We start from the raw sequence: 25,373 nt of genomic DNA, 5'->3' as shown, positions 1-25,373 counted from the left end.
ATACCATTAACACTTTCGTTTGTGAGACCACGTGTATTCTTATTAAAAGAATATGCCAAATTAAGGAGCTGTTTTGTGAAGTTTGTTTTATGTCGTACGTGTTGTCGGAAGACATTTCTCCTTTTTCAGACCCAGAAGCACATGGGCTTGCAGATTTTACTTCTAGCATTTAATACTGATTTAATAGCATTTGATAACATTGAGTTCAATAGATTTGGAAATCTGAGATTTTATTCAGTATCATTTGCGTTTGTGACGTGTAAAACACTGTTTGACATGTTAGAATCATATAGGAGTTGTTTTGGCTTAAGGCTTTAATACATTCATGCTTATATACAGTCTATAGTGCGGTATTTGTTACCTTGTTGGTATGAAACCAGAGTTGTTCTATACTGTTTGCTCTTACAAAGTGGGTTACTGTTTTAGAGGTCTAATTTTTTTGTTGCAATTGTTCAGTTTTAATAGAGGGTGTGATTGATTGATGAAACAGGTTGGTTTTGAGTGGGTTCAGAATTTTGCGAAGGTTAACAGAGATGTCTGTCTGTCTGTCTGCCTGCCTCCGTTATGGTTTCCGTTAACTATAAACATTATTGATTTTCAACAATCCATGCTTTTCTTGAGAGGTAACTTCAGGTATATAGTGGTTAGACTGACTTGCTTGACGAATGTCATCGTGTCCCAGTTACGGAGATTGATGCTCATGATGCTGATCACTGGATTGTCTGGTCCGGATTCGATTATCTACCGACCATAGCCATCCATACAGCTCGACTGTTAAGGTTTGAAACTGAACTCACTCTCACCTACTAACCAGTTAACGTGACTGGTCAAGTTACAGGCCTGACCTACACTTTCGCCTAGTGGCGACGGTATGTGGGTCAAAGGTCATCAGTATCAACAGCTTTACACATCAACGTGCTCACATGACTCAACAGTTCTCCATGAAGGAGAAGTGAATCTACCCGACCATGTGGAAAATATCATTGCTAACAGCGTTGCTATGTATTTTCATACAAGGTAAGTTGCTCTAAAAGTCTACCTGTCAGCGGACAAGGCATGTTTAGGACAAAATCACCTGGGTTGTGTACCGTTAGGAAGATAACAGTAATCTTATGATGCATCGCATTTGTTGTAATAAACCCAAGTGGTCGACTGATATAGGGCGTACATTATACTGGACAAAATAAGTTAAGGATATTGGTATTTTTATTATTGATATTTTATCAGTATGCCATTGAATAAATAGATCAATATTCAAAATTTCAAAATTTGAATATATTCCTAGCTATGTTTGTCCAGTATATTTAGGTGAACGATGGAAGAATAATGATTTACACTTATTTAAATATACTATAATATTTTTGCGGCTGTTTGTGTGTGTATGGAGGAGGTTTTTGACTGCTAAGTTTCTTTGGGACGTTAGTTTACGTTAAACTAAACTTATAACAAATACTCTTATAGCGAGTGCTCCTTAAGAAGGGGGCGGTGGGGTAGCCTAGTGGTTAAAGTGTTCGTTCGTCACACCGAAGACCAGGGTTCGATTCTCTTCATGTGCACATTCTGTGAAGCCCATTTCAGGTGTTCCCTGTCGTGATAGTGCTGGATTATTGCTAAAAGCGACGTAAAATTCACTCACTCGTTTATAACGAACTGATGTTGTTTTTGTCCAGACCAGTGAAGATTCGGGTTAGAACTGATCTTCAGTAACGTATACCTGTCGTCAGATTCGACTAACAAGATCAGGGTGGTCAGGTTGACATGGTTGACACATATAATCGTAACTCAACTGCGTAAATCAATGCTGATGCTGTTGATCACCGGATTGCCTGGTCCAGACTCGATTATTTACAGACTACCACAGTATAGCTGGAATATTGCTGAGTGCGGCGTAAAACTAAACTCACTCACTTTTTGTCCCGACGCGGTATATTAGAATGCGTACTACGAACTATAACAACCTAACTTAAGTTAGTTATATATTGTATTCATTATAACCTACATGTCAACAGTTCCATACAGTTGGGGGACTCACCGTTCGTTTCTAACCATGAATTTCTGGCCGTCAGCTTCAGACAGCAAGATCTATGCGTGTACGAGGCAGGATTCTCCCTCAAGCATCTCTTTTATCATCTGCTACAGCGGCTGTTGCGGCAGCAACTACACCACCCACTGCTGCAACTCAACAACCACGTGAGATCGATTTCCTTTTCACTCCATAGGTGTTTATAATGGTGAGTGAGTTTAGTTTTACGCCGCATGCATCAGTGTTCCCACTGTATGTCAATACTGTCTGATCACCGAGTGAGGGATACAACGACGGGTAGCTTAATGGTCACAGCGTCCGCTCGTCACGCTGATACCGGGTTCGATTCCCCACTCGGATAAAATGTGTGAAGTCTATTTCTGGTGTTCCCCGTTGTGATACTACTCGAACATGAATAAAAGCGGCGTTAAACTAAAACTCACTCACTTATTACGAATGGAGGGATGTAACGAACTGTTGTTGTCTTTTGTCCCGACTCGGGAAGACCTGGGTTAGAATTGATCTTCAGCATACTATTTACAAACAGAACACTGAAACAGTATTCACTGATTCACAGGGCAAACATTAACGTGTCTACGACGACCACGCCGACACCAGCACCATCAGTGAGTAGGTGGGTGATCGTCTGCGCCTTCTCTGGTGGCGTCGTCGTTGTGACTGTCATCGCCACCATCATCTTGTACTTCGTGTGCTGTTCACAACCGTCCGTACCTAAAGATCACGAGGCACCCCAGTGTGAATCCAAAATAGCGGAAAAGTATGATGGTGAGTGGGTTTAACTCAGCTTTCGGCGGTACTCCGGGGAAGCTCGTTGTAATGCATCTCTAAGAAATTCACATGTTGACTGAAACTTAAAGGTATGGGGAGAAAACCTTGAGTATAATCGTACTGTTCCAATACACTAGCAGAAGTTTCGCAAGGGAGCGCCTTGACGTTTTCCCTTGTTATGATGATTTGTCTCAATGATGTTTTACGCCGCAGTAGCATTCCAACTTTATGGCGGCAGTCAGTAAGTAATCGACCAGACAATCCAGTGATTAACTGTTACAATGGGAATTCTACTAGGCCATAATTGGTCAAAACGTCTGGCTGATTGTATGTCAACATACATCGACAGCTCGAATGTCGCTCACCATATCAACCACTTTACTCAGCCAGGAGACCATTATTTATACTGACTTAGACTCACTTAAAGCATTCACTATATGTTATGTATATATGCATGGTTTACATCGAAGAATTTCTCCACTTACTTCGGGAAACCAACTTCAAACTTTATGCAGATAAATTGCTCAACCACGTTACTCAGCCAGGAGACCATTAATTTTACTGACTTAGACTCACTTAAAGCATTCACTATATGTTATGTATATATGCATGGTTTACATCGGACTCGTGAAGGTACCGGGGTAGAATAGACCTTCAGCAACCCATGCTTGCCATAAAAGGCGAGTATGCTTGTCGTATGAGGCGACTAACGGGATCGGGTGGTCAGGCTGGCTGACTTGGTTGACACATGTCATCGGTTCCATGTTGTTGATCACTGGATTGTCTGGACCAGACTCGATTATTTACAGACCACCGCCATATAGCTGGAATATTGCTGAGTGCGGCGTAAAACTAAACTCACTCACTCACTCACTCACTGGTTTACATCGAAGAATTTCTCCACTTACTTCGGGAAACCAACTTCAAACTTTATGCAGATAAATTGCTCGAGGATCATGCATCAAATTGCTAAAAAGCATTGTTCAAATATCAATTTGCCAATTTTAAACGATTTTCATCATTTACTGAAATCATGACAATAATCCTTTCAACGGTACGAAATGGTTTTACAATTTATCTGTTTATTTGTAAACATAACCTTTAAACAGTTTTGAATACTTTGCAAAATCTAGTATAGATCAGCTGACTGAAGTAAATGGATGTATTTGCACTAGTGGGTCTATACTGTTGGTGGGTAGTACCGAACACAACCGCACATATCCAACCCATGGATGCAGGACTCATACGGCAAACACTGACTTCACACCAGGTGAGATCTCACATCGAAGATCTGATTTATCACTTCGAAAATGCCGGCGACATCGCAAAGCTGGGACTGTTATTAAAATTTCAAGCAGCAAATAATAACTCTGCTGCCCGCCAACAGTCATCAATCAAAAACTTTTTCAAGCCAATGTAATTTATGTTATGTTATGGGGTCTAGGCTAACTGCCACCCAGACAAGTGCCACCCAGATCACATAAACGCAACATGCTTCGCGCAAAACCGAGGAACATGACTTTTCCAGTATGGCCAGACCACGTGGGATCGGGGTCGATTGAATCGGGGTCAGCTGAGATTGGACTTAAATTGAGTTCAGGCCCCGATTTGTCGAAACAAACTTAAGTCTGAGTTTTGACTTAAGTTCAAGTCTTTGCTCAAATATGAGAAAATGCAGGAACATGCAGTTGAGATAAAAATTCAGCTGTTTCAAATTGTCAAACTCAGTTCGAGATTTGAGTTAAAACTTAAGTTTGTATTGAGAAATCGGGCCCAGGTTCACTTGAGTCATGTGACAGCTCATCAAAATAAGATGTTAGACTGATAAAAAGACTTTTACAGCTCACAGAAATACAAGTTCCATAGCTAGCTGTGAAAGGGCTTGATTGTAGAAAATAGACTTTAGACTGCAATGGAGCAATAGACAGATTAGTGTAAATAGCAGAATTTAAAGGTATCACATTAGTTACTTTTATATTAAAAAGAGATTCATGTTTACTTTCCAATTTCCCTCATTTGAGTTATTTCACCTTCCTTGCCAAAAGAGTTTAGCTCATCAAGTAGCGCAATTCGATATTTTAGTTCAATTATAGTTCCACTGTGTATCACCATGTATTCAACATTTAGACCTGTTCGTTGTCACATTTCGTACGTCTCCATTAACACAAGTCATACTCATTTGATTCTGTCAAATTTCATACCTGTAAAATGCTAACTTTTCATACAGGTTCATAATTATACTGAAGGAAAAAGTAAAGGATCGCATTAAAAGGCAAATGTTCTTTTATTTTTTTCATGTATCGTCACAAGCTATGTGATACAAAAAAAGTAAAATAAAATAATGGGACACTTTTGCTTTCATGTGATCCCTTATTTTTCCCTTGCTATACTAACATTTCATACCTGTTCATACTAACATTTCATACCTATACATACTAACACTTTTGCTTTCATGTGATCCCTTATTTTTCCCTCGCTATACTAACATTTCATACCTGTTCATACTAACATTTCATACCTATACATACTAACATTTCATACTTGTTCATTGTAACATTTTATATCAGTTCATTGTAGTGAGTGAGTGAGTGAGTGAGTTTAGTTTTACGCCGAACTCGGCAGTATTCCAGCTATATGGCGGCGGTCTGTAAATAATCGAGTCTGGACCAGATAGTCCAGTGATCAACAGCATGAGCATCGATCTGCGCAACTGGGAAACGATGTCTTGTGTCAACCAAGCCAGCGAGTCTGACCACCCGATCCTGTTAGTCGCTTCTTACGACAAGCACAGTCGCCGTTTATGGCAAGCATGGGTTGCTATGGACCTATTCTACCCTGGATCTTCATGGGTCCAGTTCATTGTAACATTTTATACATTTCATCATCCATTTTAGACCTTTTCATCGCAGCATTTCATGTTTGTTCACAATAATATTTCACGCCCGTTCACTATAACTTTGTATACTTGTTATAGTTACATTGTCCACATGTTCGTTGTACCATGGATTATTCATACCTGTCTAATGTAACATGGAGAGTTCATACCTGTCTAATAATTAACATGGAGAGTTCATACCTGTCTAATGTAACATGGAGTGTTCATACCTGTCTAATGTAACTTTTCATACCTGTTCATTGTAACGTTTCGCCTGTTCACCACCACACATCAAATGAAACAATAGATAGTTTGTTTGTTTGCTCTGAAAAGGGTAATATAAAACACAATTTCATAGCAAGCTCGGTGATCACACTAATTAGTATGTATTATCTTACCAGTAATACACACGTAAAACAATTTATCATCCAAAATTGTTTTCTATGAGATATGGCTTGTGTGAGATCTGACATTATTACTCGGCCGTTGAAGATACTGCAGTGTAATATTTTCACTTCAATATTACACTAGTGTAATACCGTTTGACGTATGACGTCAAAATGGTTCAAAGTTGTGACGTCACAGTGCTAATGTTGATGCCGCGATTTTACTAGACCTTGCTTGTCCTCACACTATAGGCGATTTCGACGCAGTTTCTGTCAATTTATGTTGGCGAGAAATAAACAGAATACTAAACTTGCTTCCGTGAAATACCATTTTCATTAAACTCGTTAAAGATTTAGTATCAAACTCGCTTTCGCTCGTTTGATACCAAATCATTAACTCGTTTAATAAAAATGGTATTACACGGAAGGTCGTTTAGCATCCTCTATATAACCCCTAGGAGATATCGTTTAGACAGTACATTTTGCACAATGCCATGACAATGCAATGGCGTCATGAACTTGATGACGTCACAATGCTATGACATTGCAAATCTAATGCCAGTGCTGTGTTCAGAGATCTGTAGTTCTCATTGAAAACTAATGAACAATGGTTTTGGATGATAAATAGAATCTCACCCGCGCGTCTTCTGATATCAATTATATCAATACTCGTTGATAAAGGTGAAAATAACATCGGCAATCATCGGATATTTGTTAGTTTATCACCTCGCGTTGATATATTTGATGTTAGTAGACACTTGGGTGAGATTCTCTATATCTCCAAGGACAATGCCATGGATGTACCTGTTTTTATGTTTTGACAGGTGTTGTAAATTCCGGATACGACCCAAACAACAAAATGTTCCAAGCTTCACACCAGGACCAACAGAGGAAATACTGACATGGCGTGTCAACGTTTACTCTCAATCTTATACGGGTACTTGTATATTCCCACGATTCTCCTATGTGCTTTTATGATTAGAAATGGCATTGTGTATATCTATCGAAAGTTGAATCGTTTATATAACCAAAGGGGATTTGATGGTTTCAGGGTAAATTCAGGGTTTTCGAATAATGCAGTAATGGTGCGAGAGCGAATATGGTTTTACGCCGCTTTTAGCAATAGTCAAGCAACATCAAAGCGAGGGACACCAGAAATTGACTTCACACTTTGTAACATTGTCCCCATGTGGGGAATTGAACCCGGGTCTCGTAGAACGAGCGAACGCTTTAACCACTAGTTTACTTCTTCTTCTCCTCCTCCTCCAATTTCTGAGACAATAGATATCACAAAACATAAATCATTGCATTATTCACACACCCCTCCCCTTGGGACAGACATCCGATGGGGGAAGGGGTGGGAGATATACCTTCACCCTTGCCAAAGATTGACTCTGGTTACTCACAGACCGTCCAAAAATGGCGTGAGGATTGTATAGTATTTTTTCAAGTATTGAGTGATATTCCAAGGGGTGGATACTGAAAAGACATCTCTAATGAACGCCTCATGAGAAACATGGGAATTGCAGCCGAGGTACTACTGAGGGCACCGTTTTAAGAAACTGGACACGAATATCAGCTTTGCCGGCGCTAATAATGAGCTATATGTTAATGTGTATGCTAGTGAGACGTATGTATTATGATTGTGAACCAGTGATAGCTGGGCAGTCTGAAACTGAGATTTCAGAGCTAACCCTTGCATCCGGCACCTGAATAAACTGTTGTGCACCCGCAGACAGACTTGCGTTGTGAACTCAGGTTTTATCACCTTGAACATGAAGCGGACACATGAAAGAAAACATCTCGACTTCAAGCTGGTGTTCTGCAGTTTCAACATAACATTCCCACGGATCAATATGTATTACCAACACAAAGTGATTGTTTAGCTATCAGGGACGCTAGGACAGATCCCCCCTTGCCTCAGGCGGACGGAACGTCGCCCTTTGGGCTACGTCAGGGAACCAGCCTCTTTTACAAGGCAAATATGGTGATTATGTCCATTTACATGACGCTAAACTCCGCTGGGGCATGCTCATAGCGCATGCAAGGGTCAAGGAAAAGTAAACAGTTGGTGGAAGTACAAGGTCAGTATAGAAGTACAAGCACAGATTTGTCTTTAAGTGACACTTAAACTGTGACGTCTTTGAGAGAGCCTGGCAGTGAGTTACATTTAGTTAACAGTTAAGAAATTCAACAGTTAAGAAATTCCAACGAAAGGACTTTATGACTATGACACGTAGTCAAAACAATTCTCGTACAACATGGCTTCATTCGTCATAATGAAACCGAAACCAGTTAAAGAAGAAAGAGCATTTATGAATCAGATTTCATAACTAGACGCACTCATCTTAACGCCAGCTACAGCAAGGCAAAAGCAGCCATCTTTGAGAAAAGGAATTCGAAGTAACTGAGTGAGCTCAGTTTTTCGCCGCACTCACCAATATTCCAGTTACATTGTGGTGGTCTGTATGGACCAGGCAATTCAGTGATCAACTCCATGACATCGATCTGCGCAACTGGGAAGCGATGACATGTGTCAACCATGTCAACGCGCCTGACAAGCATGGATTTGCTAAAGACCTCATATTGACCACTCCGCTGAATGTTCACAAGTATTCATACCAGTTTATTGTTCGTAAGTGTGTGTGTATCAAAAACAGAGTATCTCATTTCAAAGAAGCTTCACCTAATCAGAAATTAAATCTGAATTTGTTTTTCCTTACTCCTTTACAGATATTTTACGACCACTTGTCGTCTGCTCGATTATCCAAGGGTTCGTGCGCGCCTTGCTGCAAGGGAGGTAACTCCCTTTTAGTAACTAAGGGAAACAGTGAGCGCGAATAGGCCTCCTTCTGTGGCCACGACGCCCTAAAACTATAAAACCACCCAAACTAAGGGAAACACATAATGTACAGTTCGTGCTATTATCGGCTGTGGGAAGCTAACCCTACGAATGAACCCGAGGGCACTTTGTGAAGCCAGTGTAATGTTGCCAAAGGCGCCCAGAGTGTGAGGTTAGCAAAGGGGCCCGTGCAAGCGTACCCGTGTGCTTATTATCAAGTACTTTTATGTCATACTGTAAATAACACTTACGCAAAGTCAGTGCAGGCAAGGAATCGAGGTAATTCGTAAATTGAGTATTCTGGATACAGGAAAGGCGCAGAACAGTAAGTCGTCAGACATTTTAATGTTCACTCAAACACAAAATGATCTGCTGTGACGACAATGTACAACGCAACACATCACTTGCTACCGATCGGCTGTCCGCGTGTGACGTCATTCAAGCCTCCCATCTGCTGCTGTTATCAACTCATCCTCACCAAACTATCAATTAATATCTGACATTATTCCTGTGTTAAAACCAGGTAGTAACAGGATCATGAAGCACAACATCCAACCCTGACATCCAGTGATAGCACCATGTTGCGCCCACGTCATCGTCAGGAGCGTTCATCATGATGCTGACAGGGAGAGAAGCCTTGGACACAATCGTCACCACTCGCCCCTTTCCGTAACCTCCAAGATATTCAGTTTGCCGAGGAATAGCACGAGTTGATCACGGATGAGGGGCACGGGTTGCTATTCGGCTTGTCAGTACACTCACCCATGCTAACTAAATGCAACCACTCTATACATTCATACCAATTTACAGGGCATTCGTAACTACTCGTCTCTTTCCGTGACCTACAAGAAGACGCTATCCGGCTTGCCGGAATGACACGAGTTGTTGCGACTTGAATGAAAGTCACGGGCCGCTATTCGGCTTGTCCAGGAAAACAAGAGTTGGACACGAATGGCCGTGGACAATGTACTGTTCACAAATGAGCCCCAATTTCATCTGGACAGTTCTAATGATTCTGCAAGGGAACGCAGGCGTCCAGGAGAACGTTGCAGTGACGCTGTCGTTATTTGTAGGTTATTGTGGAAGGCTGGACAGCAGTGGTGTTATATTTTTCGTTTGTTTGTTTGTTTAAACCCGCACTCAGCAATATTCCAGCTTTGTAATGACGACCTGTAGCTGATCGCGTCTGGTGCAGACAAACCAGTTTGCCACCTCTTACGACAAGGATGGGTTGCTGAAGATCAATATTAATCCGAATATCTAAAAGTATGAACTACCAATGGCGTCGATATTACATGGTGTGAAATTAATGCGAGAACACTCAGTGTGAAGCATTTTTTATTACAAAAATATACATTATGCAGGATATCAAATCACAAATTGTAAATCTAAGAACCATACAACTCAGGAAAAGGTTCAGCACTGTTAAACGACAGCGTACAACACAATGTCTAAGGGAGGCGAAAATGAAACAGGCGATTGGCTGGTTTTTAATCTTAATTTTAATCTTCAGCGTTTCGACAGATGTTTTCATCCCGAGGACGTCAGACCGTGTGACGTTCGTAATATTCAAACAAATTTGCATGGCAGTTGTTGAGTGGCATGTAAGGCAACGAAAAGCTGAAAAATAACAGTTTAACAGCATGAACACCTTTCTCTCCCGAATCACACGATGCTTTAAGGCAATGGAGCAATATGTTCAAGACATTAGACACCGGAAGTGGGCTCCGCCTATCCCACCCATGTGAGGAATCGAACCCGGGCCGTTGGTGTGAACAAGCTGGAACCACTGGGTCTTCCAAGGATAAGAAAATACGGCAAAATATGTCATTTACTAATATATACAGTTCAACTTTTGATAAGGATAATCGGATAACATTCTATTTAAATGTACACATGACATATAATGAGAATCAGTTTTGTGCACCCTGAAAACTAACATCCCTATCGAACTTGGAGTGATGTATAACGGTTTTTGTAATTCATTGTACATGTCTTTAAATCCCGAATCAACAGAGGTAATTCATAACACCATTTTAACAAAGACTATTTCGATAATAAGGACTATTTACATTAGTGGTGCTAACTTTCTTCCAGGTGTATAGAGCGTGGAGTCATGTACATGGTCATTTAAAGAGACAACACATAAAATGTTATGACGTTACATACATTATCTGATTATTATAAGACCAATAAATATGATAGATATCATCGATCTATTGTTGCAACATTATGGCTGTTTTTTTTTTAAATTTTAAACATCTACACTTGAGAAAAAAAATGTTATCGATAATCCGCCGAAACAGATTGCAATTGGAATAATAAACAAATTAGGTTTGGAAATTGAATGGATCACTGAAAAAAATAATGTCCCCGGATGTTCCAGAAAAGGCTGCCTTAAAGTAGCACGCGTTTGTTTCCAGAAACCTTTTAGCAGTACTGATGTCATGGGAGAGCGGCCTCTAAACAAACCACAAAATCAAGTGATGGACCACATGATCCAGTGATACGACGGCGCATTTACTGATGTTTTGTAGCTAGAAACAAATTGTCTTGTGGAGCAGACAAAAATAACAGTTCCTAATAACGCAAAAATGAGTTTAGTGAGTTTAGTTTTACACCACTTTTAGCAATATTCCAGCAACATCGTGGCAGGGGACACTAGAAATGAGCTTCAGAATTGTACACATTGTACGGAATGGGCTAGGGTCTTCGGCGTGACGAACGAACACTTTAACCACTGGGCTACCCCACCGCTCCAGAAGAATAAAGAAACACACGTATAAATATTGACATTTTAAAAGTATTTTTCCTTCAAAGTATTTAAATATTCCCTTCATACTGTATAGCTTATCACAACTTGCCCCTGAAGTGAACTTCCGGTGACACATTCGTTGATTCGATTTGGCTCTTTAGCTGTAATATTTTACTAGCCACGGGCGAGCGAGCCAGTGGTTATTTCGTACACTGGTGTGACTTACTGAAGTGTCAGCACGCCAGGGATCGAGCATTATTTCCCCAAACACACACATTTTTTTCAATAAAGCAAGCGCCCTACATATTTTTCTGCAAAACCTGAGAAAAAAATATTACTTTAAATATATGTTAACAAATTCAAATCCTCTGTGCCAAAACATTCTATGTCATATAATCAATCGAATTCGAAGAAAAGGAAACGTAAAATTCTTATGCTAACTGTTCCTAACGAACCGTGAATAGTTGACTGCTCACATCAGCCACAATGTCAGATGAAATAGTTAGTTAGTGAGTGAGTTTTTACGCTGCTTTTAGAAATATGGCTTGGGACACCAGAAATGGGCTTCACGCATTGCACCTATGAGGGGAATCGAACTCGAGCCTTCGGTGTGAAGAGCCAACGCTTTAACCACTAGGCTACCCGCTACACACGAAATATCAAGACTTGAATAAGTCACGCAACTCTGAACAGGGTTGCAGAGTTGTGTCCCTTTTGCATCACTCGTCAAATGCTTCCCTTTTAAGAACCCCAATCGTGTTCTCTTACTCATTTAAACCGATAACGAAATAAACGTACAATTGACAATTTTCAAATTTATAAACATTTCAAAATTAATCATATTGATCCAAATCAAGTAAATTTTAAAACGGGTATGGAAACTTGTGATTCATCCAAGAAGTAAACGAAACGATGACCATAAACGAGGTAAGTACGTTTGTTTGGCGTCAGCTAGAACGGGGATAGAAACTGCTGAGTAAGCTTTTCCTGAGTATCCACTGTCTCCAAATCCCACTTTTACAATCTACCCAATATCAGGAATGAGGTCATCAGCGTTACGAAGAGCACAGCTGCTGTCGTCTCTAGCTTTTCGGCTCCGGATGCTGTAAAAGAGAAAACAGGGTATGATTAAAAGCTTCTGACAATATACAGGCGTAGCATTCTGTGCTAAAATATGTTGATATCCTTTGACAATGAACGGTAGGAGCATGCATTCAGTAATAAATTATTGAGATCCTTCCTAATAGCAAACGGGTCGAACGTGCACTCGTTCAAACTGGACAGGTAGAACAGGTAGAAGATACATTCGTGCATGTATGCATGCATGCATGCATCCATCCATCCTCACTCACACACACACACACACACACACACACACACACACATACACACACACACACACACACATACGTTGATACCCTTTTATGATAGCAAATGGTTGGGGTATGCAAGTATGTCGATATCCTTTCTGACAATAGAGAGGAACATGATCTGTTGTATGTTGATATCCTTTCTGACAATGGACAGGATCATGCACTGTTCAAGTATGTTGATATCCTTTCTGACAATAGACAGAAACATGCACTGTTCAAATATGTCAGCATCCTTTCTGACAATGGACAGGGTCATGCACTGTTCAAATATGGTAGTATCCTTTCTGTGAATGGACAGGATCATGCACTGTTCAAGTATGTTGATATCTTTTTGGACAATAGACAGGTGGAGTATTGTTTAAGTAGGTTGATATCCTTTCTGACAATAGACAGGTGGAGTATTGTTTAAGTAGGTTGATATCCTTTCTGATAATAAACAGATGGAGCATGCACAGAGTATGTTGATATCCTTTCATAGTACTAGCGGTCGAAGCATGCGCTGTTGAAGTACGCTGAAATCCTCTGTGGCCATGCAGTTGGAAGGTCATGCAGACAGACGAACTGTACTTCCGCCCTCTGTAGTCCCTACCCACCTCGATTACAAGTAATGTTAAAATATCGTCTATGAGTGTTGCTGGACAGCGCCCTGTAGTCCACCATCTCCTCATGGACCTTCTGTATGTGGGGCCGACAGTGTGGAAGGGTCCGGTCCACGTGACGTCGAACGCTGGGGGGTAGGGTCAGCAGACAGCGGGAAAGTACCCTCAGGGTGGGGCACCTTGATGTGAGGCATGATGCCAGTCCAACGATCTCCCTGGGGACAAGCGTTCGGAAAACCATTGACTGGGGAGTAGGTGAGTGAAATATAATTAACGCAATATTGACGGCGATCAGTCTTCCGTTGCCTTGCCAACACTAGTACTCCTTCATCACGACAACCTTTCAATAATAATTACGACTGGAACAGACAGACCAATGATTAATATCATAAGCTACCCCCACCCCTTCTTGCCTTCAGTGTGCCATGCTAAACTTATATCACGACAACCTTTAAACAGCAGTAACGACCGGAACAGACAAACCAGTAATTAATATCATGAGCAGCCTCCATTGCATTCAGGGTGCAATAGCAGCCTTATCACGACAACCTTTACACAGTATTAACGACCGGAACAGACGAACCAATGATTAATATCATGAGCAACCCTAAATAAAAGCATTTGTTGTCGGGCACCTGTTCTAACCCAGATATAACCAATATACAGCGTGCAGCAGACTCCTGTGGAGATCTGCATCAGATGAAGCGCTTCTATAATATTCATATCTTTGTTCATGTACATGACTTCTGTCTCTTTGAAAGGTAAAGGCGACATGTTACGTAGAGTGAGTTTGAGTGAGCCGTGTTATACTGTAAGCAAATGACGTGGCCTTTTGTACAAACTAGAGCCGGGGAAGAAATCCAGCAACACTAGAATGGCTTACAGAATCAGGTTCAGTAAGGCACAAAGGTCATAGTTACACACGACAACCATCGAATTCTCATTGTAGCGTCTTTTACCTGAGGTACGGGGAACCTGTTTTCATCCAGGAATACATTGAAGTGAAAATGACGTATGGCAATATGCAAGCAATATGGTGGCGGGGACACCCAACGTGAGAAATCAAACGTTGGTATTTAGACGAGGGCGCGTTTTACCACACGACTTTCCAGAAAACCGTTCCACATGCTCCTCGAGCAGAGCAATGCTACCAATGTTGAGTTGAAGTTTTCATGCATCCAGCTTTGGGAACTTACACGCAGAGTCCGGAGTTATCTTCAGGTGATGTGGTGTTGTGTCTTTGTGTGGAAGCGTTAATAGCTTTCATAAGATTTAGTGTTAAACAGACTGAAATATCAGGGACATCGATGGTCGTTTCCAGTGTCGTGGCCGGAGAAGTCGTCGTCGTAGTAGTAGTAGTTGATGTTGTTGTTGTTGTTGTTGTTGATGATGATGATGATGATGATGATGAGGTGGAGGAGGAGACTGTACTGGTTGAGGTCGTTTCTTCCGTAGATGAAATAGTTGTCAGTTCAGTAGTAGTAGTGGACGGCGTAGTCGTTGTCGTAGTCGTCGTTGTTGTTGTAGTTGTAGGTGTTGTTGTCGTCGTTGTAGTAGTCGTTGTTGTTGTTGTTGTTGTTGAGGTTGTTGCTATAAACAAGAGCTGTTTACGGATTTCCGTGACAAATTGACAATTTTTATTGCCCAACTACAGATGCTGGACAATGTTTCAGATATCAGTTTATGTGGGAGAAGAACCACAGGTGGGCGAGTCGAAATATATGTTTGTGTGTAGACAACAGACCCGCGACCAACACATTATCATAATCATGGCAAATTAAGAATTTAAATAATATCAATGAATCTTGAAAGGATAAGGGGGGTAATTCTGAAGAGCTAACCTCGGTCCTCATCCACATGGTACAATGTTTGCCCTGCTTTGTGTGTGTGTGTGTGTGTGTGTGTGTGTGTGTGTGTGTGTGTGTGTGTGTGTGTGTGTGTTGTTAAATCCTGTAATAAGATACATAGTTTAACACATATACTAGTATACGAAAACATATATCCATTTCAAAATCTCGTTCTAATGTGACGACAAGGAGGCTTACTTGGTCTAGTAGTGGTTGTGCATCTGTCTTTTCGTGACGTGAAGTTTGGAGACAGGAAGTTCAGGATGCCGTCCACCTCTTTACAAGGGGCGACTGTAGATCTGCCCATGCAGTTCTCGAAGGCATAGTATTGTCTGAATAGGAACAAAGTTTTTTCATTAAGTTTTCAAATAAATTATTTTTTCGGTCGGAATTTGATATGCTTGAAATTTTCTGTCTATAGTCACTATATTGTGACAACACTTACTTGCAGTCATCGCCCGGGGTTCCTGGTCTGCTCAGGAAGGGAAAACATCTCTCCAAAGACAGCAAAGTATCATCAAGGTTTGCGCATTCTGAAATATGAATTAACAAAGCATATTATCTTTAAAGTTACCGAAAACAAACTGTATGTTTTTCTAACCTCACAACTGTTTTTCAACAACATATGAATTGTAGTGGTAAAAGCGGAGTAGTCTGCTAATAAGTTATGTCCCTTAGTCGCGTCAGAATCCTGTTATTGCGTTCGAATCATTGATCGACATGGTTATACTGCCCCATACCACATTTTATTGTGCAGTCTCTGAATACATGTAATTGTGGTAAAAATAAATAATTCCTTTTAATCTGAAAGGAGTCCAAGTGAGGAGGAAGATTGAAAACCTGAGGAAATCTTGTGTTGCTTGCTAGTGTTCTAGACTGCAGAAAGAACTAGGGAGAAGGATGGATTTCAGATATTATGAGACAGACTACGCCGTATGTGCTCCGTAATAAGGTAAAGACTGGATGTGAGTGTAGTCAAGTAAACAGTGACACGGATTCTCGGGTACGCTGGTACTATGACACGTGACAAGTACAAACACACGAAGACACGCACACGCATAATGAAAAACCCAGTGAGAGGAGCAACACGAAACTAGCTACTCCACCCCGCGTCAGCCGCCCCTTGAGCAAATGTCTGTTAACATTTCTAAGATGATGAAAACATCAATGTTGTATCGTCTGCTGCTGCAAATATTTGCAAACCAACTACCACACTCTTGGTCACGATCCACAAAGCGTTCGTAACATTGCGAAATATCCTAACTCTACATTACAGCATTGGCTTACGAATGTTCTAGCTCTACGAAGGCGTTGTGGCTCGGGACCCTGGTCACGCTACTTACCATTAGTGCAAACACTGGCAACAAAGCCCTCCACTTCTGATCTGAGCAGTTTGTTAAACATGGCTGTACCTAGCTCGCAGTTCAAATTCCTCACACACGACGTGGCATTGCTATGCGACCTGGAAGTGAAGTACAGTGGAATCTGTCACAAACGGCATCTGTCTAATCCGGCAAGCTGTCTACACCGGTCCAATTCATGACTCGTACATTTATCATCAGCTCTACAATCTGTTACCTTGTCTAAACTGGATTATTTCTTCAGTCCCAGTGCCGGTTTACACAGCTTCCATTGTATTAAATGAGATGATTTCATGGCTGACATTGCAGATAGTTTCTGATATGTAGTTTCTTTTGCCGACAACGTAGTGAGTGTATGAGTGAGTGAGTGAGTGTATGAGTGAGTGAGTGAGTGAGTGAATGGAATTTCTTGCAGCTATTATCAATATCCCAGCAAAATCACAGCGGAGGATACCAGGAATGGACATCATATATTGTACCCCGTGAGGAATCGAACCCGGGTCTGCGGAGTAACGAGCGAAAGCTTTAACCACTATTCTACCCCGCCGTCCATCTGGCGTCTCCAAGTGATACCGATACATAAACAATGTTTTACTGTACAATACCCCTGCTCTGTACATCCGGGTAATCTAGGTTATCGTACTCACTGGCAGAACCGCGACCAGCTGTTGCCGTTGAAGCTCTCGTAAAGGACGGCGTCGTGGCAACGTGGGATACCGTTCATGACATTTGCGCAATCTGGAGGAGAATAAAGTGCCCAAACAGTCATCCATAAGTCATTTTAAATGAGTAAACAAGAAACAAACGACTCTCCAAAACCCAAACAGTTCCACGAGTATGGCGAGGATTATTGTAACAAAATAGCATATACTTTGCTTATCATCTTCCGAGGCACGGGTGATGACTGGAACAGGACATTGTCAGTAAACTCCCCTGCTACGCGACGGCGGCTGTTCCTAGGTCTATGTTAATGTTGGAAACTAAGGTGTCGATGTATGAGTACGATTTTATGCCGCGTATAGCAATATTCCAGCAATGCCGCGGCAAGGGACACCAGAAATGAGCTTCATACATTGTACTCATGTGGGGAATCGAGGCGTGACGAGCGAACGCGTTAAACACCAAGCCACCCCCACCCCCACCCTTTTTTTGTCTAAAACAGACCCCCGCCCCCGCCCCCGCCACACACACACACACACACACACACACACACACACACACACACACACACACACACACACACACACACACACACACTTTCATTTGTCAGGCAGTTTAGTCCCAAAGGGTTTACATATTGCTTATGTCCAAGTGCAATAACCAACCCATTCCCTCCGACCCCAACCCAGTTCTAAATATGATGTTCACAGGTGAAGACCAGTTCTAACCACAATATTCACGGGCGAAGACCGGTTGTAACCACGATGTTCACCGGTAGAGTTACAGCTAGCAATTTACCGTCATCACACAGGTGTCGTATGTCCGTCACCAGTTCTCCCCACTGCTGTCGGAGTGGATGCTCAGGCACATCGGTACATTCGGCAATGTATTCACTGTAGCAGTCTGTTTGCTTATTGCCACGGATCACAACTCTGAAAGGTCAATGTGCCATCTATAATGAGATATAGAAATCATAAAATGAATTGAAAATTTGAGGCTAAGAAGTAGAACTGTAACGAAACTATCGATGCCACTGTTCAGTCTCCGATAGCAATTAATGGATGGTAGACACCAAAAACTATCGATGCATTGACAGATTATCGAAATATATAGGGTAATAATTGTTTCCTTTCAGTGGACGGTAAGCTCTCTGTTTTCAGTCGTTTCTGTCGTTGTTATTGGAGACTCAAAAACTGCAATCCATTGATAGTTCTGTGTATCGTTACAGCCCTGAAGTCACATATCTTACGACAGATATGCAATATAGTTCTCTTTAAGCGGCATCTTAAAAGCTGGTGTACGCACGTACAGATAGGCAGACGGACAGAAACAGTCATCTTTATTATCGTAATCATCATCTGAGAACATCATTCTCCACAAACATATATACTTTGAATGAATGATAGCATATTAAATACCCCCAAAGCATGTCCATTCTCGCCGATCACGTACTGAACCAATCAGAAAGCTGGATACTTACAAACACAAATCATCCAGTTGTACCGAGTCACTTGACTGGACAACATATCGGAGGGTGGAGTCATACTGTCTCTGGACTTGTGATTTGCACATCCGGGCTCGGTGACACGCCTGGTCCTGGCACAACCTCTGGTTGTTCCGGTAATCATATTGGAAGAGAATGGGGGTGAGAGCGTGGAACTGTTTACATGGCTTGTCCGGGAAGCTGTTCAAACACTTGCTGAAGTTGCGATGGGCCCTGAAATTGGAAAACAATGGCATAATGTTGTTTGTTTTAGTTCACAGTGAAGGTCACTCTTTAAAGAATAGCGTTACCATGAAGATCAGGGTTATAATTGGTCTTCACAGACGTACCAAGGTGTGTCGGTGGCGACTAACGGGATCAATTAATTTAGATTGATACTCATGTTGTTGATAACAGCGGCGTAGTAGAGTCAATTAATGTGTGAAACAGCTTGCAAAGTTCCTTGCCAAACGGGCTAGTTAAGCCTGAAAGCTACAAGCCCACAAAATAAAATCACCACACACACACACACACACACGCGCGCGCGCGCGCACTCACTCACTCACACTTACACACACACTCTCACACACACACACACACACTCTCTCTCTCTCTCACACACTCTCTCTCTCACACACACACACACTCTCTCACACACACTCACACATACACACTCACAATCACTCACACACACACACTCTCTCCCTCTCTCTCTCTCTCTCTCTCTCTCTCTCACACACACACACACACACACACTAAAAGGGTCTCATTATTAGGCTGATATTATGAACATTTTTATCAGGCCATTATCTTGCATGATGGAACATTGCGATATAACTTGGAAATCGGAGATAGTGATACATTTACAAAATGACCCCCCCATGCAAATTCACCAGCTTACGGGCAAACATCAGATGCATTATGGTTTTCCAAGAAAGAGTAGCAGTTTTTCAAAATGTTCACTGTCTCATCCAGGTTAGGACAATCTGCAAGACAAATTAAAACAGCTCAACAGATTTTATGAACATTATTCTTACTGAATGTGTCAACACATTTGTTATAAAGGTGGACTGGCAGACATCCAACCTGCTTAATGTCACTGCCCTGGATTATTTTCAAATTGTGTGGACGATGGATTCTGACATGACATTCTGAGATGTGGAGAGTGGGTGAGTGAGTTTAGTTTTACACCGCTTTTAGCAATATTCCAGAAATATCGTGGGACACCAGAACTGGGCTTCACACATTGTACGCATGTAGAGAATTGGAATCGGTCCTTAGGCGTGACGAGTGAACGCTGAACTACAGGCTACTCCACTGATCGTCCTTCATAGATAGGCGTACGTAATATTCTGAACAAAGGCTGTCAGTATTTTTTTCTGTTTCCCATTTCATGCCCGCCTAGAATTTTCATTCCGACGTAGAAAATATCTTTCTTATCTCAATTTTCCACGCCGCCACGGAAATGTATGCCCTGGTATGATAACAAATACATTTACGCTTGCACGTTGAAATACGGGACAGTTTGATTTGCCATCATCTACATCTGTTGAGAGCGTCTAGTTTTACGCCGCATTTATCAATATTCTAGCAATATCAGGGAAGGTGACACCCAAACTGGGCTTTGTACCCAAGTCTTCGGCGTGACGAGCTAACGCGTTAACCACGGGTCTAGCATTTGTTGTGAGATTGATTCGGAAGTAAAGCGATTTATCTACATCATACATCACTTATAAAACTATAACCACGTGATCTAGATTTAACATTTCAAAAAAAAAGTTCCATTTATCGAAGAACAGGTTTTTTTTCAATTTACGTATTCTTTTTCATGTGGGTGGAGTTGGAAATGAGAAATATATTAAATATACGGATGACTGAAAGGGGTAATTTCACACATTTTCGTCAATATTTTTCAGTCGAGACTACCAGTTATCCGATTTCCATTTTTGTAGAAGTCGTGGCGGCTGAGACTGTGAGAGGGATGGGCAGCTGACTCTCTGTGTTGGCAATTATAGGTGCTTGACTCTGGGAGTTTGAGATCGAATACTCGGAATGGACTTAACTCAACAAAAGTGCTAGAATCTGTACCTTACTGAGATAGTGTAATCCCAAATATAGCATATGTCACAGATACCACGTGCCATATATGGAAGGAAAACAATTTCTCCGTACATCGAAACTGTCGCACGCGGTGCTGTCGGTGTTAGCCGAACTGGTTTCAGTAACATGCCGCTTCTGTTTTTATCTGGGATTGAGCTCTTTATCCAAATGATATTCGTAAAGAGCGCTTCAAGGAACATAAATCGCTTAAAAATGTTCGGCCGGGAGAGGACGCGAGAATCAATTAATAAAAACGTTGCATTAATTCACTCGAACTTCATAATTTAACATTGTAATCTAAATATGTATTTAATTAAAAATATATCATATTCAGGGTTCTCTGAACAATGATTGTTAGTAATATTGAGAAAAATGCAGTATTTATTTTGTATTTTGTAAAGTGAAAAGTGAAAAAGTGAAACAAGCGAGGTGAATGAGTGAATGAGTTAAAGTCCTGTTAAACACGTTTCTCAGTTTGAACACGGTATGTCACCTGCATGTGAAAGTCCAGCTAATGGTTAAAAGAGTGTTCGCTCGTCACGCCGAAGGTCTGGGTTCTGTTCCAAACAGAACAATGTGTGAAGCCCACCACACCCCCAATTCTCTCGTACCTCACGTACTATTCCAACGAAAAACATTTTACATTCAGAACTACTCCAGACATAATCTTATGACAAACTATGCTTTATGGGTTGCTATGATAAGGTAATTCCTTGTGCTTAGGGAAGATGTAGCTCACCAATGCTGCAGACGTTGTTGTAGTAGTTCCTGAAGTATGGCCCGTCAAACAGAGCGTTGTAGATGCCTTCCTTGTACTCGCAGTTGTCGCCGTCAATGTCGTCGGCCAGACACTGTCTACTCTCACCATACGTCCTGTGAAACACGATTTACTGATGAATAAATGGTTACGAAGATACGCAGCTTTTCAGCCGTAGAAAGATGGAAATAAATTACCTATCAGGACCTGGTTTTGCGAATAAATGTTAGCGTTACGATTGTCGTAAGTCTATGTTAAATTATCAGTGTTATATTCGTCATGCGCAGCCGGGTAGCGATTTGTTAGTTGGTTGTTTTTTCACGCCGCACTCAGCAATATTCCAGCTATATGGCGGTGTTTTTTTTAAATAATGGAGTCTGGACCAAACATTCTAGTGATCAACAGCATGAGCATCTTTCCACGCAAAGGGGTACGATTAAGTCAGCGTGCCTGGCCATCCGATCTTGAACCCTTATTTCTCTCAGAGCATCCCTCACATTTTAAGATCCGTCTACACATTTAACAGGCCATCCATCCAACAATTTAACTTTGACGTATAAACGAATACAAGATATTTGTTTTCAAGCATTTTCATAAAAAAAACCCTTCTACCCACCCCTGCGGCCACCTACCCCTTCAGACATTCAGCGTATCGAAGTATTGATTCAAAGAAGGTGTTCAACAAAATCTTGGTTTCTGAATGCAAATAGCGTTGTGTCGAAGCTTGATATCTCGAATTTACGCTTGTCTCGAAAAACAAACCACAGTCCCTGTTTATTCTTCATCACATCGTCATCATTGGCCTTTTGGTAGAATGTTTACGAGGGGATATCACAAAGTTCTAATTATCACCAAGACCTTTTCAGGGTATACCCTTTATTTTGATGTCTTGTCCTTAGGACTTTCTACAAAGTCCCCACCCACAGTGACACATTTCTTGCAACATTTCTTGACCTTGTGCAGACCGCTTGAAAAGACCCCTTAATTTCATGGAAAATCAACCTCTCTAATGACCCCACTGGTATCGTCAAAACTGAGTCCCTATCTTGACTCAGGGACATGTGGTCGGTTTGAAAGTTCATTTTCCATTCCACAACAGTGTCATGATGGACTATCTTCACCATAAACAGATGTCATCTCCTCTTGATTCTGTCGAGCAGTCCAACCCTTCATTTCCAAAGACTTGATAACACTGCTTGACTCAAGCTTCTGCAAGCATGGGGTTACTCGAGTTTAGGATCAACTACCAGAAGACTGAATAAATGAAGTAAGTAGTTTCTTGCCCATCAACTAGATAAGGATCACTGATGTTGCCTTATAATTTTCAACACAATTTCTTAATAAATTCATGGCGATAATTATAAAAAAATATATCCCCTCGTATGAGAATGGCCAACTTTGACAGTTCGAGACAAAATGGTAAATTTGTACTTACAATGAGTTCTAAAGTCACCGGGAATTCGACACATTAGTTCGAGACAGCAGGGTAAGAATACAGATGAATATAATGAAATCAGCAGGGATCGCTAGATGGCTTCGAGACAATCAGGAATTTGTCGAGACATAGAGCTTCGAGTGTATTCTTAATTTCTACATACAAATACTGTTGTGTCGAACCTCGAGATCTCGAATTTACGGTTGTGTCAGAGTAAAAACATAGTCTCCGTTTCGTCTTTATCTAATCGTCATTATGAAGATGTGTGGAACTTCAGATAATTCGACGTTTTTACCTAGTTTCCTTTCACTCTGACACAACAGTGTTCAACTGTAAATAACTCACCTGCAAAACTTGGAGGGGCTTCCCTGTTCTATGGCGTCCATGTCGACCATCTCCTTGCACGTCTTTATTTCCCTGTAGTCCTGGCATTCTGATATGAGAGAGGAGAATAAGTCACAGATATCCAGGTGGCCAAGCTAATGGAATGAAGCTAAGTGTGCATTCGGCTCTCCTCGGTCATGCAGTTCACATGAACAGTTACATTAGTGACCGACTCGTGTTATTCCGTGACAGGCTGAAGAGCGACTCGTACCCCTCTCGCGGCCATTTTTGTACTGGATTTAAATCATAAACTGAACTTAACTTGATATAGAGTCTAACACAGCACTGTTAACTGTATCTTGATCATTCATTTAGAGAGAAGACATACGTAAACTTGAAATCTTTTTCCTTAATGTTTTTGTGTATGTTCGTTGTTTTACGCCGCACTCAGCAATATTCCAGCTATATGGCGGTAGCCCGTACGTTATCGTGTCCAAAGATCAACAGCATGAGCATCGTTCAACTCAACTGGGACACAACGACATGTGTCTACCACATCAGTGAGCCTGACCACCCGAGTCTGTTAGTTGCCTCTTAACACACGGTCTTTTTTCCAATCCAGTGATCAACAGCATGATCACCTACAAGCGCAATTGGGAACCGATGAAATGTGTCGACCAAGTCAGCGAGTCTGACCACCCGATCCTGTTAGTTACCTATTATGACAAGCATCGGATACTGAAGATCACTTCTAAACCTGATCTTCGGGGGAAACGATTGGGAAAGTCAAGGAACATACCATTATCACAAAACACATCGATCGCCATTGTGACAGAATCCCATCGACTCGCCTGTCTTTGTTTGTCGGTGCTGTCGGGGCACATGGCGGTATTCATCAGGTAACAGGTGCTGATGTTATTGTTCCGCAACATCAACCTGCAGCAAGTCATGTCATGTTCATGTTATTGTCAGATGAATAAGCATGTAGGAAGAGATTTGGGTTTGATGACTTTTCTAGTGGTATTCCGTGGTGTGGGGGTGTGAGGATTGATTAAAGCGAGGCTAAAGTAAGGATTGCTTGGTCACAATGCATGACGAGGCTGGTAATATCCTCATGGTTTATCTTGCCATCAACCACCAGTGCGCCTTAGTCGTACCCATTGATCGTAACAGTGCGACATAAACGTGCATTCGTTTCAGCACCGATCTTTAACTCCTATCCATTTGCAACGTAAACGATCTTCGCTAAAGCAATAATTCGAAGCAAGGGAGTTGCGATTGCCCAAGCGCTCCTGTCTTTACTCTTTGTACAGCATGGAAGGTGCTTCGTATTAATGCTAAGGCCGGTTTGTGTTTCGTGTCCAGAGCTCCGTTCGTGAAAGCGATCGCAGTGCAACGACAGTCGCAAGTCTCTGTTAAATGTTGGGGAGTTACGACTACCGTAGCGCTATGATGGGTTTCAGAAACGGGTCTCAGGGCCCCGTTTCACAAAGCATCCGTAACGCTACGACTGTCGTACGTCTGTGTTAAAGTATGGGAGTTACGATCACCTTAGAACTACGACAGTCGCATGACTTAAGATCACCTTAACACTAAGATAGAAGTAGTCAGGGACCGTTTCACAAAGCGATCGTAGCTCTACGACAGTCAAGTCTAAGTAAACTTAGTCTCAGTGTATTTCGTTACACTCCACCACTGAGCCTAACAAAACCTAGTCGATGGTCGCGTCAGGTAACCTTTGAGCGACCAGTGACCATCCAATCA

The 25,373-nt window shown here is 41.6% G+C and overlaps 1 protein-coding gene across 2 annotated transcripts in view; it reads right to left on the bottom strand.

Moving 5' to 3' along the window:
* Positions 1-10,240: 10,240 nt before the first annotated feature.
* The window catches only part of LOC137298878 (uncharacterized), a 35,480-nt gene continuing 20,347 nt past the window's right edge, over positions 10,241-25,373 (bottom strand). For both annotated transcript variants that reach the window (XM_067831238.1, XM_067831228.1), the window contains exons 3-15: positions 24,409-24,545; positions 23,631-23,718; positions 21,833-21,966; positions 19,895-19,979; positions 18,991-19,227; positions 18,309-18,442; positions 17,498-17,588; positions 16,833-16,951; positions 15,935-16,022; positions 15,688-15,821; positions 14,839-15,232; positions 13,637-13,857; positions 10,241-12,773 (exon numbers count right to left, since the gene is read on the bottom strand). In XM_067831238.1, the coding sequence (XP_067687339.1) occupies positions 12,688-12,773; positions 13,637-13,857; positions 14,839-15,232; positions 15,688-15,821; positions 15,935-16,022; positions 16,833-16,951; positions 17,498-17,588; positions 18,309-18,442; positions 18,991-19,227; positions 19,895-19,979; positions 21,833-21,966; positions 23,631-23,718; positions 24,409-24,545 (1,948 nt within the window). In that variant the 3' untranslated portion in view covers positions 10,241-12,687. The remainder of the gene's footprint in view (positions 12,774-13,636; positions 13,858-14,838; positions 15,233-15,687; positions 15,822-15,934; positions 16,023-16,832; positions 16,952-17,497; positions 17,589-18,308; positions 18,443-18,990; positions 19,228-19,894; positions 19,980-21,832; positions 21,967-23,630; positions 23,719-24,408; positions 24,546-25,373) is intronic.

Source organism: Haliotis asinina, chromosome 1 (assembly GCF_037392515.1).
Source record: "Haliotis asinina isolate JCU_RB_2024 chromosome 1, JCU_Hal_asi_v2, whole genome shotgun sequence".
NCBI lineage: Eukaryota > Metazoa > Mollusca > Gastropoda > Lepetellida > Haliotidae > Haliotis > Haliotis asinina.
Note: the sequence above shows the minus strand (reverse complement) of the source record. Positions and strands in the feature narration are given on the sequence as shown.